Source organism: Aythya marila (assembly GCF_965140915.1).
Source record: "Aythya marila genome assembly, chromosome: 9".
NCBI lineage: Eukaryota > Metazoa > Chordata > Aves > Anseriformes > Anatidae > Aythya > Aythya marila.
Window position 1 is genome coordinate 6,913,214 of NC_139050.1, and position 15,443 is coordinate 6,928,656.

General features: G+C 39.8%; 1 protein-coding gene across 1 annotated transcript in view; it reads left to right on the plus strand.

Moving 5' to 3' along the window:
* SPSB4 (splA/ryanodine receptor domain and SOCS box containing 4) overlaps window positions 1–8,079 on the plus strand; it is an 87,507-nt gene extending 79,428 nt beyond the window's left edge. Inside the window, exon 3 of the mRNA XM_082766887.1 lies at window positions 6,819–8,079. Coding sequence (XP_082623013.1) covers window positions 6,819–6,946 — 128 coding nt within the window. The 3' untranslated portion in view covers window positions 6,947–8,079. The remainder of the gene's footprint in view (window positions 1–6,818) is intronic.
* The last annotated feature ends 7,364 nt before the right edge of the window (window positions 8,080–15,443 follow it).

The window sequence follows — 15,443 nt, forward strand, 5'->3', positions numbered from 1 at the left end:
AAAGAGGGGTGCTGCAGAGCGTAGCTGTGCCTCTCAGCACACAGCCCTCCTACAACTGCTGACAGGCAAATTTCTTTCCTAGGGAAAGCACTCCTGTAAACTACATGCTTCAGGCATCTGTTTAAGACTACTGAATTGAAATCGTTACGAATAATTTTTGAGCTTGGATTTAGGCATGTGCTGTGGTGCTTTCTGAGGCGGGACCCATCGTCTCATCTTCCTCAAAGCAGATTACAAATAGCGAAACCTGAAAAAGAACTTGCAAGGAGGTTCACACTTGTGCTCAAATGACACATTCTTCATCAAACCTCGAAAAGCGGCCACTAGTTTGGGGGAATTTTGTTTGGTTCATTTTCATTATGTTCTGCTTTTCAACTCTTTTCCTCTCAAGAAAGCACAGCTGGAGAGGATTAACTGAAAACAAATGATACTGCAGAATATCTGCTTGTTCATTCCTGCTCTTTCAGCTTACTTCTGCTAATTGATGCCTGATTGAAACTCTAAGCAGTGTGCAACTGTGTCTTACGCTTCCATGCCAAAGGTATCTGTAAACCAATTCCCCCACCCCACATAAGACAAGGGGGGCAGAAGTGTAACCGCAAGTCATTTCTTTCTTCATACTTCTATACCTTCCTTGCCCCCTTCAATATACTGAATTTCAAGTGCCAGGTTTTTGGAGGTTAGCTGAGATACAGGGGTTGTTGATGTTATTTTTGTATATTTACTTCTTTTTGCCCAGTCTGCTAAAAGCAAGGTGCTGATGTGGTGCTACATAAGGCTTTATTTGTCCTAGAAGACAACTGCTGGAGATGCTGCTTATCAGCCTTGACTGATAACAAAATCTCACCATCTGCTGCCCGTTAGGCTGTCAAAGAAGGAGCGCGATAGCTTGCAGCTGTACGTGGGAGCGCTGCGGGGGGCGAGGTGCGGGCGGCGGGGCTCAGGAGGCTGTCACTGTCCCCAGCCGTCTGCTGGACCCCCTGCTCTTGGGCAGGCCCTTGGGGGAACATGAGAAAGGTGACAATGCTCCCTGGTGCTCCCTCTGCACCAGCAGAGCCCCGGGGAGGGGTTGTTGTCCCGGCCCACCTGCGCCATAAGGAAAAGGCGATGTTCCACGTGCACGGCTCGCAGGGGTAGGCTGCAGAGCTTATAGGCATCTGTGGGAAAAACTGATAAGTGATTTCTTCAATCCTGTTATGCTTTGACTGAATTTTCATTGCTGTTAGGAGATTTATTAGTATTTTTTATGACCGGTCACAGCCTGTGTTCTTTAAAATATTATTTGCAATTTCCTTTCTCTAGAATGTGCCATTTAAGGAACATAAGTCAAATTTTCCATCGGTTGCATCAGGGAAGTTATAAATATGTCAAAGGGGGTGTATTTATGTATCGTATTATGTGGGAGAAAGAATTTGGCCTGTACTGTGTAAAATTAAAACAATAATTAAGCTCTGGCAGGAAGGTTGGAAGGCAAAGTGCTGGCTTATATATATTTGTATGTTTATTGTACGTGATAATTAAAGAGTAGTTATAAATTCTCATATACTCTAATTCCCCCTAATGGAAATACTTAGGTCACGTTACCCCTTGGCAGGTGTTTTCGTATTTGGAGGAAGAGGGAAAAATCAAGAAAAAGATTAAAAAAGAGTGCTTTGTTCTAAAGTATGGTGGGCACGCCAGTGCCCTGATGGGGCAGAGGGTTGTCCCTCAGAACGGGCAGGCAGCAGGAAAGAACTTCAGGGCTGGGACCGGAGCGGTGCTCAATTCCTGGTGGAAAGAAGAGGGCAGGAGTGGGATGCCAGCAGCATCCACCAAGTACGTAAAACAGAATTTACAGAGAACATGATGCCTAAATTAAGGTATGAACGGAGGCATCCTGTATTTCCTTGGTTTCCAAGGTTCTTCTGTGGATCAGGCTTTCGCACAGAGGCTGTTTTCTTTCTCTGTCCGTGAGGTGGTGTGTCTGCACCTGGTTCCTCTTGCAAAGTGACGTGTATTTGGGAACTAGCACGATGATGCAGCGGTTGCCTCATTACTGAGAGTTGTTCACTCATGGCACTACCGCTAACACTGCAAAGTTAGGTCTAGGGAGATGCCATCTGCTCATTTCGTGATGTGTGATTGTGTCTGTCTTGTCACACTGCGCTTTTTCTTTCTTCTTAGCCTTTTAAAGCTGCCTATCAGAGTTCGAAACTAACGTGAATTGCTGAGTATAAATGCTTTTTATTAGTATTTTAAGACCAAAAATATCAAAATATAAGTAATTTAGTGTCATTGGTAGACATCAAAATAAGCTTTAAATAAATTATTTGTAATTCTTTCTAATTTGTTGTGGCAATGATTCTCAGCAAACCTTACTTCATTTTTCAACCGGCTTTATTTTTGCTTTTCTTAAGGCTATTTTTATTTTATAAAATAAAAGTGTTCTTCACAGATCAATGAAAGCCACGAACGTTACGGGTTGGCTTAGCTTTAAAAATTTGTTTCAAAAATAATTATTGTCATTTGGCAAATAACTGTCCTGTGCTAAAAGCTCCTCTCTTGTACAAGCATTATGTAATGTCACAGTTAATAGCATTTAACGTTATTGGATGCGAAATGACTTCAGTATCTCGGCTATAAAAGCCTGTTTACAGAGACGAGGCATTCTTGTTGGAGTGCCAGATTGTTAAGTAGCTACAAGTTGCCAAAACTCAATGAACTTCCAGCCGGTAATGATGTGCGAATTGCTATCAGGGCTGCGGATTTATTGGCAAAATGCTCGGGAGCGCTGCTGGTTCATAGCCCCAGCCGGGGCTTTACCCTTGTCCTTAAACCATCAGCGAGGCCACTGGGACGGTACGGCCAGGAGCAGCTGCACCTCGCACACGGCTCCTCGCAGCAGAGGGCTCAGGGGGATCGTGGCCCTGCCCGAGCAAATGTCCAGTTATTTATTGATTTATTTGTTTGTTTTAGATGGGCCTTCTTTGTAAGCTGGCGGTACAAAACAAGGAGGTACAGGAGCTAACCTCTGCCACGCGAACTGAGTGGTGTTACTTTCTCACCATTCTGTTTACCTGTTAAAAAAACAGTTTTCTGTGATGTCGCAGCCGTGAGAAGCTACCTTTGGGTAAAGAGGTTTCATAATAAACCTTAAAGGAGAAGATTCCTGCAAACCCGTTCAGAGACGTGACGGGAGCCTGGAAGGAGGCCGCGGCCCGGCCGTCCACAGCTGAGCTCTGCTGGAGCCCGAGAGGAAACATCGGGCTTCCTGTGCACGGCTCACGGCTGCGCTGCAATATCTCACTCCAAATTTCTTAGCCTGGTTGGGCATTCAGGACAAAGAGCCATTCTCGTGAATCCTGTTTTTTTTTTTTTTTGTGTTTTATTTTTTTTTTTCTTCGATTTTGTATTTCAGCTTAGTGATTGATTCCTTTTTTTCCTAATGGACAGAGTGTTACTGGAGTCCACATAACTTCAGTGAAATGAATGGGTGTGTGCTTTTCGGGGGATTGAGTCCCTCCGATTCCCTTCTGTTGTGGGCTATTCCGAAAATACAACATTTCTTTAGACAAAGGATGAAATATAATGAAAACTGGGTGTAGTAAATACTGTGATATTCTGATTTATTGTTTTCTGCTCTTGCTATGGACATCAACCAGTTAATATCCCTGTATTAATATATATATATATATCCTAGGTAAAAAGTTAGTGTTGTAGAAGAAATATGTCTTTTCAGTAGCCAAATTTACAGGTGGCAAGGTGGGTATTCTGAAGCCACATGGCTATCTTTTTCGTGTTACAATATCCTCTTCTCACTTTCTCTGCTGAGTGTTTGGGAGGCACAAGGTTCTCGGGTGTGCCTTAGGCGTGGTGTGCAGCAGGGCATGCTCAAGATGGTTGAATTTTTCCTTTCTAGAAGGATGGAGTTTCTCATGATGGTTTTTGTTCCTGACTGAATTTCCATGAAAACAAAAAGCATTTCTGGTATTTGCATGTGAGTGAAAGAGGCAGTTGCACGCTGGTGTGCCTTTGCCCTGCCAATTTCCAAGGTGGGGGACCTGGTGGCACCCTTCTAGCCCAGGGTGCTGGAGCAGGGTCCCCAGCTGTGAGCGGGCCCTCCCAGTGCCAGGCAGGGCTTCAGCCGGAGCTGGAAGGGGTCAAAGACAGCTGTGCACAGTCCTTACACACAGCTTCTCCTGCCCTCTCCCCATATTAATACAAATGGCACCACCTGGAACTTGCCCAGTTTTCAGAACCTAACTTGTGCTTCTTCAAACCCAAGCTTTCTTCCAAATGATCCTCATTTGTGAAATATGTAATAAAAATGTGAGATGGGAGAGTGCTTGCACTGAGGCACATAGCAAATGTTTAATGATCTTCTGTTGAGATAGGCTGCCTGAAAATTTTCAGTCTTTAATCTTAAAAAGCTTTATGGTTATATAAACTTTTTTAAAACCTAAGATTTCTTTTTCTGAATTTAATTTTTGATCATTTAAGACTATTCACAGCTGCAAGAAGTTTTTTATTTACAATATGATCGTTACAATTTTTTCTTGAGTTCTTACAGCCAGCACCCCAGAAAATTGAACATCTATTTAATATTGTAGGACAAGCCTGTAATAGTTTTTGTGTGTATGTGTGTGGGTATGTTTTTTATTTTTTTTTCCCAGTTTGGAGTGCTCTTGAATAGAAAGGAGAATAAAAGGAATAGAGTTAAATTTTCAGGCTGCAAAACCACATTCAGTGTTTGCAATTGAGCAGCTGTTGCAAACACTTCGGGACATTTTCTTTAGCATTTGAACATTCCCTGTAGAAGTGAGAAAAGAGACGTTCACTTAGCATTTCAAACATGAAAAATATTTTAACCTTTCCTTAAATTGTGCTTTAAAGTTTAGAATTAACTCTGTCTGGCTGCACAGATGGCTAAGTTTTGCATTTTCCTTTGTCTAGGAGAAAAGGAGACCATGTGATCAGTTAATGGCTTAAAACAGTTAGTCTTTATTTTATACATTCTTTATGAGACCTCAGGGATTCGGGGAAGATACTTGGAAAGTTGTTGTTTATGGTGTAAAACCTGTGATATGTGTTGTACTCTGTGTCCTGGAAATCATGAGCTATTTTTGCTCCTACTTATTAATCCCGGTTAATGAATTTTACAGCTTCATCCCTTAAGAATTAACATTCATCATTCTGGTATGTAAAAATTAAAACTCAGATCACCAGTGTATAGAAGTTTCTACTTTGTTACTGGAACGTGTGGACTCTTCATTTTTTATTTTTTTTTTTAACTTCTAGTAACCAAATTCTACATAAACTAGAAGTGGATTTTAAGGAGTGTTTTTAAAGATAAATACGCTTTTTAGTCTTTCAGCATACCACAGAATGCTTTGTAAGCTTTTTCCCTGGACAATTTTGGGAAACAGCTTAATGAACTGTGGACTCTACAAATCAAATGTGGTGCTGGCATAAGTGACAGAAAATCCATGAAGTTAGTGGTGTGTCAATTTTAGTATATAAAACCAAATCTGGTATTTTGTGCCTTGTAATGATTTTTTTTTTTCAAGTAGATTTTAAAATTATAACAGCTGAAGGATTGGTAGATTAACATATAGATGTGCAGATCTACATATGTGGCACATACAAGAACTCCTGACAAATCCCATGGGAGCTGAAGAATTTTGAGGGCTTGTTAAGAACAAGTTTATAGAATGCTCTTGCTGTAAATATAGGCACGTGATAGATTTTTTTTTTTCCTCCCATTTGGAAGTATTAATATGGTTTTAAAGGCTGCTACTGTTTTTATCCTATAAAGATAAAAAGTTTCCTGTAGTCTTTTCTTTTTAGCTCTTACCCTTGTAAAGCAACACGTGCAACCAGACGCATCTGGTTGAAGTTGCTTTGGAAGAGGGGCATAACTGGGTAGAAACGTTACAGCTTTATTCCCGTTCCTGCTGCAAAATGACTTCCATTGCAACCCCCACAATCAGAGAGGTCATTCATGTTACTGTCAGACGGAAATGCTGCCATGTCCCTGCAGTTCCACGAGATGTGCAGATCAGGAGAGGAGATCGGGGCTAGATGGATCGAGGTGCTGTGATCACTGTTCGGGCCTCCAAGCTGAAGTGCTATCTACCAGGCATTTCTGGCAGATACTTAACTCATTTCTATTAAATAAGAGCAGATACAGATGTTGGGTTTTGTGTTTTGGGAGTGTTTGTTTCTGTCTGAGAACACACACAAAGTGGCTTCCAGTCAGCTGAATCCTCCTCATTTATTCATGGGGTAAAGGTTGCATTTCCTCGAGTTTTTTTGATGGTGTTTCATTTATTTTTTTGCTTCCAATGACCTTCCTAGAAAGGAAGGCTAAGCGAGTGTCACAGGAAACCTAGTGTTTGCTGAGAAGTTTGGTTACCCTTGAGTACCATTGCCAGTTCCTAAGGCACAGAAGGAGCTGGTATGCAAGGTCGGGAGTTGCCAGCTTAGTTCATGTTAACACAACGTGAAGAATGGGCTGTTACTGTGTAGAAGCTCTTTGTCTTGTTACAAATCTGGAAATATAATAACTTGTTAAGCTGCAACCTTAGAAGTCTGAAGCGTGGTTCTGAGTTATTATTTTAAGCCTTACAGATAAGGAAGTTCTGATGGGTGAAACGGGTGAAATCCAAGCACAGAACTCAGTCTTTGCTTCTCCTGAGCATCTTAGTTGCCTCATGATTGTCAGGTTTTCCCAATGCTATTATCTTTTTGACTGCTTAATACAACACAGAATCTATGTTAATAAAACACTGAGTCTAATTGAAGATGCTGAAAAAATATTTTATTTTTTTTTCCTGCAGCGGAACCCCTGCCTTTAATGGACTTGTGCCGAAGATCAATTCGTTTTGCTCTTGGCAGAGACCGCCTGCATGACATAGAAATTCTACCTTTGCCTCTGTCTCTGAAAAATTATTTACAGTATCAATAAGATGTCTAGAACCCTCTGGCCTCACATTGGACTACATCAATGCAAATGGCAGAAAATTGTTTACAGCAAAATATAAATCTTCGTGATGGACACTCAAGTGTTATTTAATTTTTAATATATATATTTTTTCTGAATCAGTGGAAGCAGATCACTGCGGGGGACTACTAAAGAATGTGAAAACATTGATTTGATCAAGATTCATGTATTATCTGTTGCCTGTTATGTTTACAGTCATGAAAGCCATTATCTTCAGCTGTCATGTATTGGTTTTTCATTGATGTCTCTGATAAATGCCAAGAGAAAATCTGACCTGCAAGATCTCCTGTCATGCAGAACAGAGCATTCTTCAATAATATATATTTTTCTTTGTCTCTCCTAAACCCCAGCTATAATAAGTTAGCAAAGAAAAAAACAGTAACTTTTGGAAAATGCTTAAATCATACCTTAAATCCCCAGAGCTGTGAAGAGCTTTGAGTGCTCTGCACTCAATATAATCAGGCCTACAATATCTGAAAGTTCTGACATTCAACAACAAAAAAAAAATCTAGGCAGATTGTCTAGAAGAGTCTGTGATTTAAAAACATGAGAGGAAAAACTGGTATATGTGTCTGAAAGATCAGCTTTTGGACGTGGTAAGTGAAATGAAGTCTGTTGTTTTCAAAACCAAATCTAGTCCCTCCAAAGTTTTGCAGTTTCTAGCAAAGTGCTAACTAGCCCAAGAATTTAGGATATTTGTATTTTAGAAAGCTTGTCACTTTTTTATTTGAATAAATTTATAATTTTTATGTGGTATGAACTCTAAATACTTGGTTCTCTTTTTAATGTATGTGTGGCTATAATGTTTATTTATCTGTTTAGAGTCTGTGGAGTTCTCATTTAACTGTTACCCATCTTGGGGTTACTGATTTTTTTTTTTTTTTTTTTCCCCATCTCCACCTGAAATGTATTAATTTTTCAGGCTCATCCTGTTTTTAAGATGCTGCTTTCTATTTGCATTTCTTACATGTTTCAAGTTATCTGCCCGATCAGTTATCTAGTTTTTAAACTGGAAGTTGTTGTTATGGCAGGATGTCAAATGTTTAGACTGAGCTGCCTTCAGCATATTTTAATGTGAATTTACTGATGAACGAGGAGAAAATTTCTAATAAAGTCTACTGTCCAAAATAAAACTTGTCTCCTTTGATGAAGTGTTAAATAACATAAACTTCAACTCTGTATGCAGTGCTGGTTCCTCCTGCAGCTTTGTAAATGTTTCTGTCCAGCACAATTTTGGAATTGCTGTTTTGGGTTCACATGTGAGTGAAGACCATCACATCGCAGGCAGTGTTGTGTCCCACTCCCTCTGAGTACACTTGTACTGAAGACTTGTGCTTTTAACGCTTTTCTGGCCGGATTCCTCTAAGCAGCACCTCCGCTTAGTGCTAAATTGCACTTTGAGACTCCATGATTGAGGTAAGTTGACATTTGACCTGCACGCATGGGTGATGCAGGCACATACGCTGCCAGATGCCGATGGTTGTCCTTCTCTCAGTCACCTCAGTGAGCAGAATTAACAGATTCCATCAGAAAAGAGAAACGAGGTTAAAAAGCTAGAGCAACATAAGCAAGAGTGGGAGCAGCAAGGGCAAGGTAATGTAGGGATGTCAAGAAAGAAATAACAAGGATTTGCCTCTCTGGGCTTAATGATGCAAGTCGATGCATGTTTCAGCACCAACTTATTTTTGGAAATGTTTCATGTAGGGTGAGGGGTGCATGCTGTATTCCATACTTTAGTCTTACAAAGGGAAAGAAGTTACAGCTGTGGTCTAGATTTCTTACTTTTGCCATTTGCTTTGTTTAATTTGAACCTTTTGTCTTGCTAGGTACAGAGGAGGAAGGAGGTATAACAACGTACCCAAAATGAAAGGTAGAGCTGTATCAGGTGATCCTTCATAAACCAGGCAAGCAGCTGTTCAGGAATGGCTTTGTAGTCCTGGTATACCTTAATTTTTCTCCTCTGAAATCTATTTTAGGTAAGCATTTCCCAAAATTAGTGTCACGGTGTCTCTACCTAGACTTCATGTTCCTTTGAATAATAGCAGTGACACACACCGCTGTTGAAGTGTTGTCTTCCCCTTTGTTCTTTAATTGACCCAGGCTAACAGCTTTTTAATGTGACAGTGGGGTGGGAACTGATACCACGAGACACCGAATGGTGCCTCTCTATGTTAATTAACCCAGTTATTTTACAGTAGGATTGAAATTGCAGTTGGTGCCTGTGACGGTGACTCCTCTATACCACATGTCCTTATTTTAACTTCCAAATGTTTTTTTCCTAACATAACTGTCACACAGGAGTACTAGCTTCATTCTTTTCCTGTCCCCTGGACGTGCTGTTGTGATTCTGTGGATGGTAGGTACACCCTTTCACATAGGCTTAGGGCCCTGTTTTGAGGGGCCAAAGTCTTTTTGGTTTAGTCTTCTTGGTCAACAGAAAACTTCTGAAGGAGGATATACTATGGAAAATAATGACGACACTTCAGTGTTTGTGCTAAACACCCCTTTGCAAATACATTCTTTTCCAAGAAGGCTGTAGGGAAGCCAGAGTGCCTGTCTGCATTGCTAAGACTGAGCCAAGCAGAGAGGCTAAGCAAGCAGTTGGCATACCTGCCCACAGAAAGCACCAGGGAAGCACGTGCTCTCTGCCTCGCGGAATTCCAGCCTGGGTGGTGTGTTTCCACGCTCTATTCTTAAGGCTCACGTTACTGGAATGCAAACAGTGTTTACTGTCTGCTTCAGGTGTGACCTGAGCAATAATTTATAAGGTGATGATGCATTGGCTTTCACCCTGAACAGAGGTCATACACTAAATTACAATGCAGTTGGAACTTCTGTCTCTCTGTCCTGGAAGGCTGAGTGTGCCTACCGGGAAGTCCACCCTCCGGCATACCGAACAGAGAGGATGATTGCTTATTGTAATGCTGTGCTACTTCCAGATTTGCTGTAAGAGCTCTCTTGTAGCTGTGTATTTGGATTTCCAACTGCTTTTGGCTTCCATTACACAAAGAAACATAGGCAGTAGGTGCATGGTTTTTTAGCTTTTACGTCCTGTCTGTGCAAGAGGAATATAGCTTTCTGAGACATGATCTGGAAGTGTTCCCATGGCTGATATGCCAAGACTAACAGAAACTATTTAGAGCAAAGCACATGAATCTTTATTGTGGAATTTAAAGAAAAAGGGCATGTGTATGGGAGGTGTAACCAAATCGTGTCCTTTGTGATGGGTACGTGATAATTAGTGTGTTGTAATAGGAAGAATTTCACCTGCTGTTGGGCTTTGGGTCTTTTGTAGAGCCCCTTCATAGTTCTGAAGTATCGATAGTGAAGAATTCTTTACCTTAAAGCTGTGGTTGAGATTGTGGATACCTTCGTCAGCTTCTCTTCGTTATTTTCCAAGCATTGCCTTTCTTTATCAGTTTACAACCGTTGTGGGGAAGGGGAATGAAATTATCCACCTTGAGATGTTGCTTTTGTGATCGCGGTTCACAAGGGCTGTAATCTCAGTGATGTTTTGTAGCACTTGACTTTTAGATTTACGAAAGTTGTAACTTCATAATACCTGAATTTGGGGTGCAATTTGAGAAGCTGTTGTCCTTTCGTATAGCAACTGAATGTTGCTACCACTAGCCCGACAACGTCAGGACTGTGAAGGATTTATTTGTACTTCAGATTGGACCAAGCAGAATATACTGAAATGTCTGTGTTCTCATCCAGAGGTAATCTAATACCATCTGTAGAAAAATCATAAAGCTTAATTTAAGACTTTACATGTGGTGTTTCTAGTGTTCCACATTTTTATCTCAACGGATTGACTCAAACTGTTCCCGTTGAGGTAGGATCTGACTTTGCAATAGCTTCTCAGTGTTCACTTGAAGCTGGGAAAAACTGTTACAGAAGCAGATTTCTATGAATCATTTGGGTGTTTCTGTTAGTTATAAAAGAGCAGCGCGCCAGAAATGCTATAAAATTCCCTTCTCATCCCCTTTACAGTTGGTATTATTAAACTCTAACCATATGTTCTCACGTCACTCAGCGGCAATCACTGTGCAGCAAGCTCTGTATCAGATCCAGCAGCACTCAGTCAGGTACAGTTCCCACTGACATCGGCGGGGAGATCTGCCTGAGTCAGCACTGCTGATTTCGGTTCCCATGTAAAGATCTCCAAACATTTCCAATACATTGTATTGAGTGATACTTTATTATATGTAAGCAATGTCAAGCCAGATGGTTTCTGCAGAAGTTTTTCTAATTTGGCAAAACATGCTGGCAAGTGCAGTTAGGTGAATGTTGTGAGAAAGTTGAACAAAAAAATGTGTCTTATTGAGGCTGAGAGCGATACTCAAAGGGGAAGCTAGACTGTTTGGCTCCTTGATGGTGACTTTCAAAAGCATGTTAGTTTATAAACCTCACAGTGGTTTTAATTCTGCATGTTTAAAGGAATTTAGGGTCTTTATTCATTCTTGTTTATCTCATGTGGGAATGTCTGGTGATCACGAAGTGGAAATCCTACAAAAAACACAAACAAAACCTTCTTCCTTAGGAAATGTTCTTTATAGATATAGAGTCATGAGAAATATACAACACACATTGGCCAAAATGAACCCCCTCACATTTCCCTTTTTTCTTCAGGTTGCAATTTTCCTTCAGAGAAGTTCTTCAGAGAAGAACTGCAGCATTTTTTTGCAGGAATGTTTAAAATAAGCTGTTTTGAAGCTTCTACAAAGCAGAATGCCATCCAACTGAAGGTACATTAGAGCAAAGTTGAATGTACTATGGTATGCTAACTGCATATCATTCATGGGAATTAATAGGATATGGATCCTGCTGAGCTAAATATTCTATTAGGACTTGCTTAGAAATGGAACAAAGCAAAACCACGCTCCTCCATGTAATCAAGCTACCTGGGTAAAGCACAGCCTGGCATCAGATGCTGTGGCTATTAAAATGTTTGCCAAGTTCTGCTGCCTACTTGCACAAATAAACCCCCATTGGAAAAAGCCCTTTAAAAAAGGAAAGGATGTTTTGAGTATTAAATTGCCTTCCAGAACACCTAAGTTGAAATCCCAGTTCTGCCAGAAACTGTTATGTTGGTGACTTGCTGATTTTTTTTTTCATTGTTTCCTCATGTACATCCAAAACAGTTGTCATTTTTCTTCCAATTTTATAGCTCATGTCTCTGTAGTTACACATAAATACACAAGGGAACACTACCAGTACAAAATCTGCAATTTACACACCTTTTTACATGCCTGTTCAAGGCCAGGTTGGATGGGGCTTTGGGCAACCTGGTCCGGTGGGAGGTGTCCCTGCTCATGGCAGGCGGGTTGGAACTAGGTGATCTTTAAGGTTCCTTTAAGCCCAAACGATTCTATGATTCTATTAATTTCCTGCATTTTGTTTACCTGTTACATGCAACTTTTATTGGGTCTTTAACTTGGGTCTTCTACTTCACTCTGGGAGAACCATTATGGGTGCTTTCAATTCCAGTGAGCCTGGTTTAATTTGTCTTCTCAGAAGGATCAGCAGTGCTTCAAAAATAATTTGTTTTAGCTTGAAATTCTTTGCACTGTCACAAGAGTATTTCAGAATAAATATGAATTTTAATAATAATTGCTTATTGTTGTGTTTAAAATGATACTCTTTAGTACCTCTCACATCTTTAACTCTCCCCCATTAATGAATATTATTCAGAGCTTCATTGTCAGTGACCACTCTGACATTTAAAAAAAAAAAAAAAAAAAAAAAGGAAAGAAAAGAAAAACCTCCATAGTTGCAATTCAGAAATTTCCTCTTGTGTGAGATCCATGACCTCCAACTTCCTGCTGGAAAACAGAGGTCTGGAGAGCCTGATGTCTTACGTTACTTGGTATTCCCATCACCCACAGAAGTGGAAACAAGAGTTGTTAGTTGTCAAATAAGGGGTGATAGCCACCAGTGAGAGAAACCTTTCCTAGGATGTTGTGTCTTTTGTATTGGAAGCTGAAATGAGTGATGTTTTATTTTTTTTTTCCCCCAATAAAGCTTCTTCTCTTTGGAAGATCTCCTAAGTATGTATTTTGCAACCACGTGTGGCTCTTTGAGCATAAGAAGATGCTCCTAACCATTTCAAAATACTAGTCTTCTGGATCAAGGAACTTTTCAACTTGCAAAAAGGAAGGACACACAAGAGGCCTTGCCCTCTTCTTATTTCTTATTCCTTAATTGTTTTTTAATTAAGGATTTAAAAGTTTCTGTTTCCTTTCTACTTCTGGAATTTTCTTATTGAACCTATATGTTGTTGAATCCAGGGGAAGAAGTAATGTCTGTTATGAGATCTTGAATTGCAAAAGAACAGACAAACTTTCAGGTACTTTTTTCATGCTTCTTATTATCTACTGAAGTATAAACACCAGTTTTCAAAGTTAAATTCAGATAAAGAACTGTTTAAACTTGATTATACTCTTCATTACAGTGCAGGAAACAAGAAATGATTCTGCTACACAGCAATTTTAGGATCAATAAATATATTGTTTCTGTGCCATTTTATAATTTTTTGATATTTCTAAACCTTCAGCAGTTCCTCAGCTTTTGTGAGAAAACACACCATTCCCCTCTCTAATAGGAACTAATGACTTTGCAAGTTTCTACTTCTTCGCATTATTTGCCTCCCTCAGTTGCAGGCACAATCTTCTTTGATGGTGTATTTTGTTAACTTGCAAAAGTTAAGCTTGAATCACTAGTTTCAAGTTATGTTTTACTGTGAGGATCGAAGCTTCAGCCTGCATGTCCTGAAAGCTGGTCTGTTTTTTTTTTTTTTTTTTTTTTTAAGACTATAGCATTAGCCCCATTAAAGATACTATCTCTGCCTGTAAATCCACTCCTACTTATATCTTGCAGTGATCACGCCTACATTTACTAGGCAGATGTCATATATTTAATCAAGATCTTACCCTTTCATAATTTTCCTGTTGAAAGGAAACAAAGATAAATGAGTTCTGAGAATTTCACTTTTCTGTCATTTGCACAGGGCTCCTTTCTGAGTGTTGCCATAGAACTTCATATACTTTGCTCTCAGAGAAAAACATGGTAGGTGATTGCTATAAATTTCTATTCTAGAGTAAAAAAAGAAGAAAAAAGATGTCCAACACTTTTTTATTTTTTTTTAATAGGAAAATAAGTAGTCAAAGCATAATTGCTCTCATTCTGTTCTTACCAACGAGGAAGCTGATAGTGAAGTTACAGTTTGAGTGCAGTAGTTCTATTTTCCATTCTACCAGTCTTCCAAGGTGAATGCTTCTACATTACTTGTCACACAGCTCCCTGTCTTACCCACTGTTCGTGCTAAAGCACCATCTAAAGTCTTGGGCCTCACTTGACCTGCAATAGGCCAACACCATCCATGTTAGACTATGCTTCTTGGCTGAAATTAGTCTGCAATGGAACTGGGAGCCTTCTGCTTACAGGTCCTCATGGCTAAAGCTAATTTCTAACTCCCTGAACTCTCCGGAAACTGTTGCAGGATTTCACCTGAGAAGTACTTCTAGATTTATGGTTATTTCAGTAGAATATGCAGTACTGAAAGCAGCCTTTGCATGAGTTTTCTAAAAAAGTTGTTCCTTATTTTGGATAACACAAAAGAAGTAGAGAGATAGATAAAACAAACTAAAACCTAAGGGTATTTCTAGACCTTACTTTCCTTCCCAGCATAAGTCATAAACAGTTGTTTTTTTTATTTGTTGTTTTGTTTTATTTGTTTTCATTTGCTTGTTTTCAGTTTAAGCTGGAGTGTTTGAGTTGTCCTGATATCTGCATATCAAAGCTTTTATTTCAAACTGCAAAGCTTTTCTTTTAGTCAGCATCCAGCTTTTAGTCAGAAACTGTATCTCCTGGTTCAAAAACATGCCCTTATTGTTCCTCTCTCTTACACTGTCAGTTCCTGGAATTTAAACATTAATTCACATTTATTATTATTATTATTATTTTATTATTATTAATTCTTGAGAAACTCCCTTTGCTCTAATCCTCTTCTGCAAGAAATCAGGATAAAATTGTTGCCTCCAGGCTTACATGGAGGTGCTACTCCCTCTATTAGCTGAAGAGTTGTGGGATGGCAGGAAGAAAGCCAGGAGAATGCAAATAAGCCAGAATTTACAATTTATGGAGATGGGTTCTTCAAGTCAAAACCTTTGTATATCTTGGCAGGCTAAGTTGGATCAAAAGTCCAATTTCACCCTTAATAGGAATTGCTAAGCAATACTGAGAAACACAGCTCCAGCACACGTCTCTGAGTTCTGTCAAACTCGAAGCAGATTTTCAGATGTCATTGGTTCCTAATTCAAGAAATTCTAGGCAAATGAAGCAGCTCTTGGCCACCTGTGGCTCTCCCAAGGTCTCTGTGCCAGATGTTTGCTCTGTCTCTGGAGCACAAGCAGAGCAAGGAGGTCTCAGAGCATTGTTATCTGCAATACACATTAAGCAA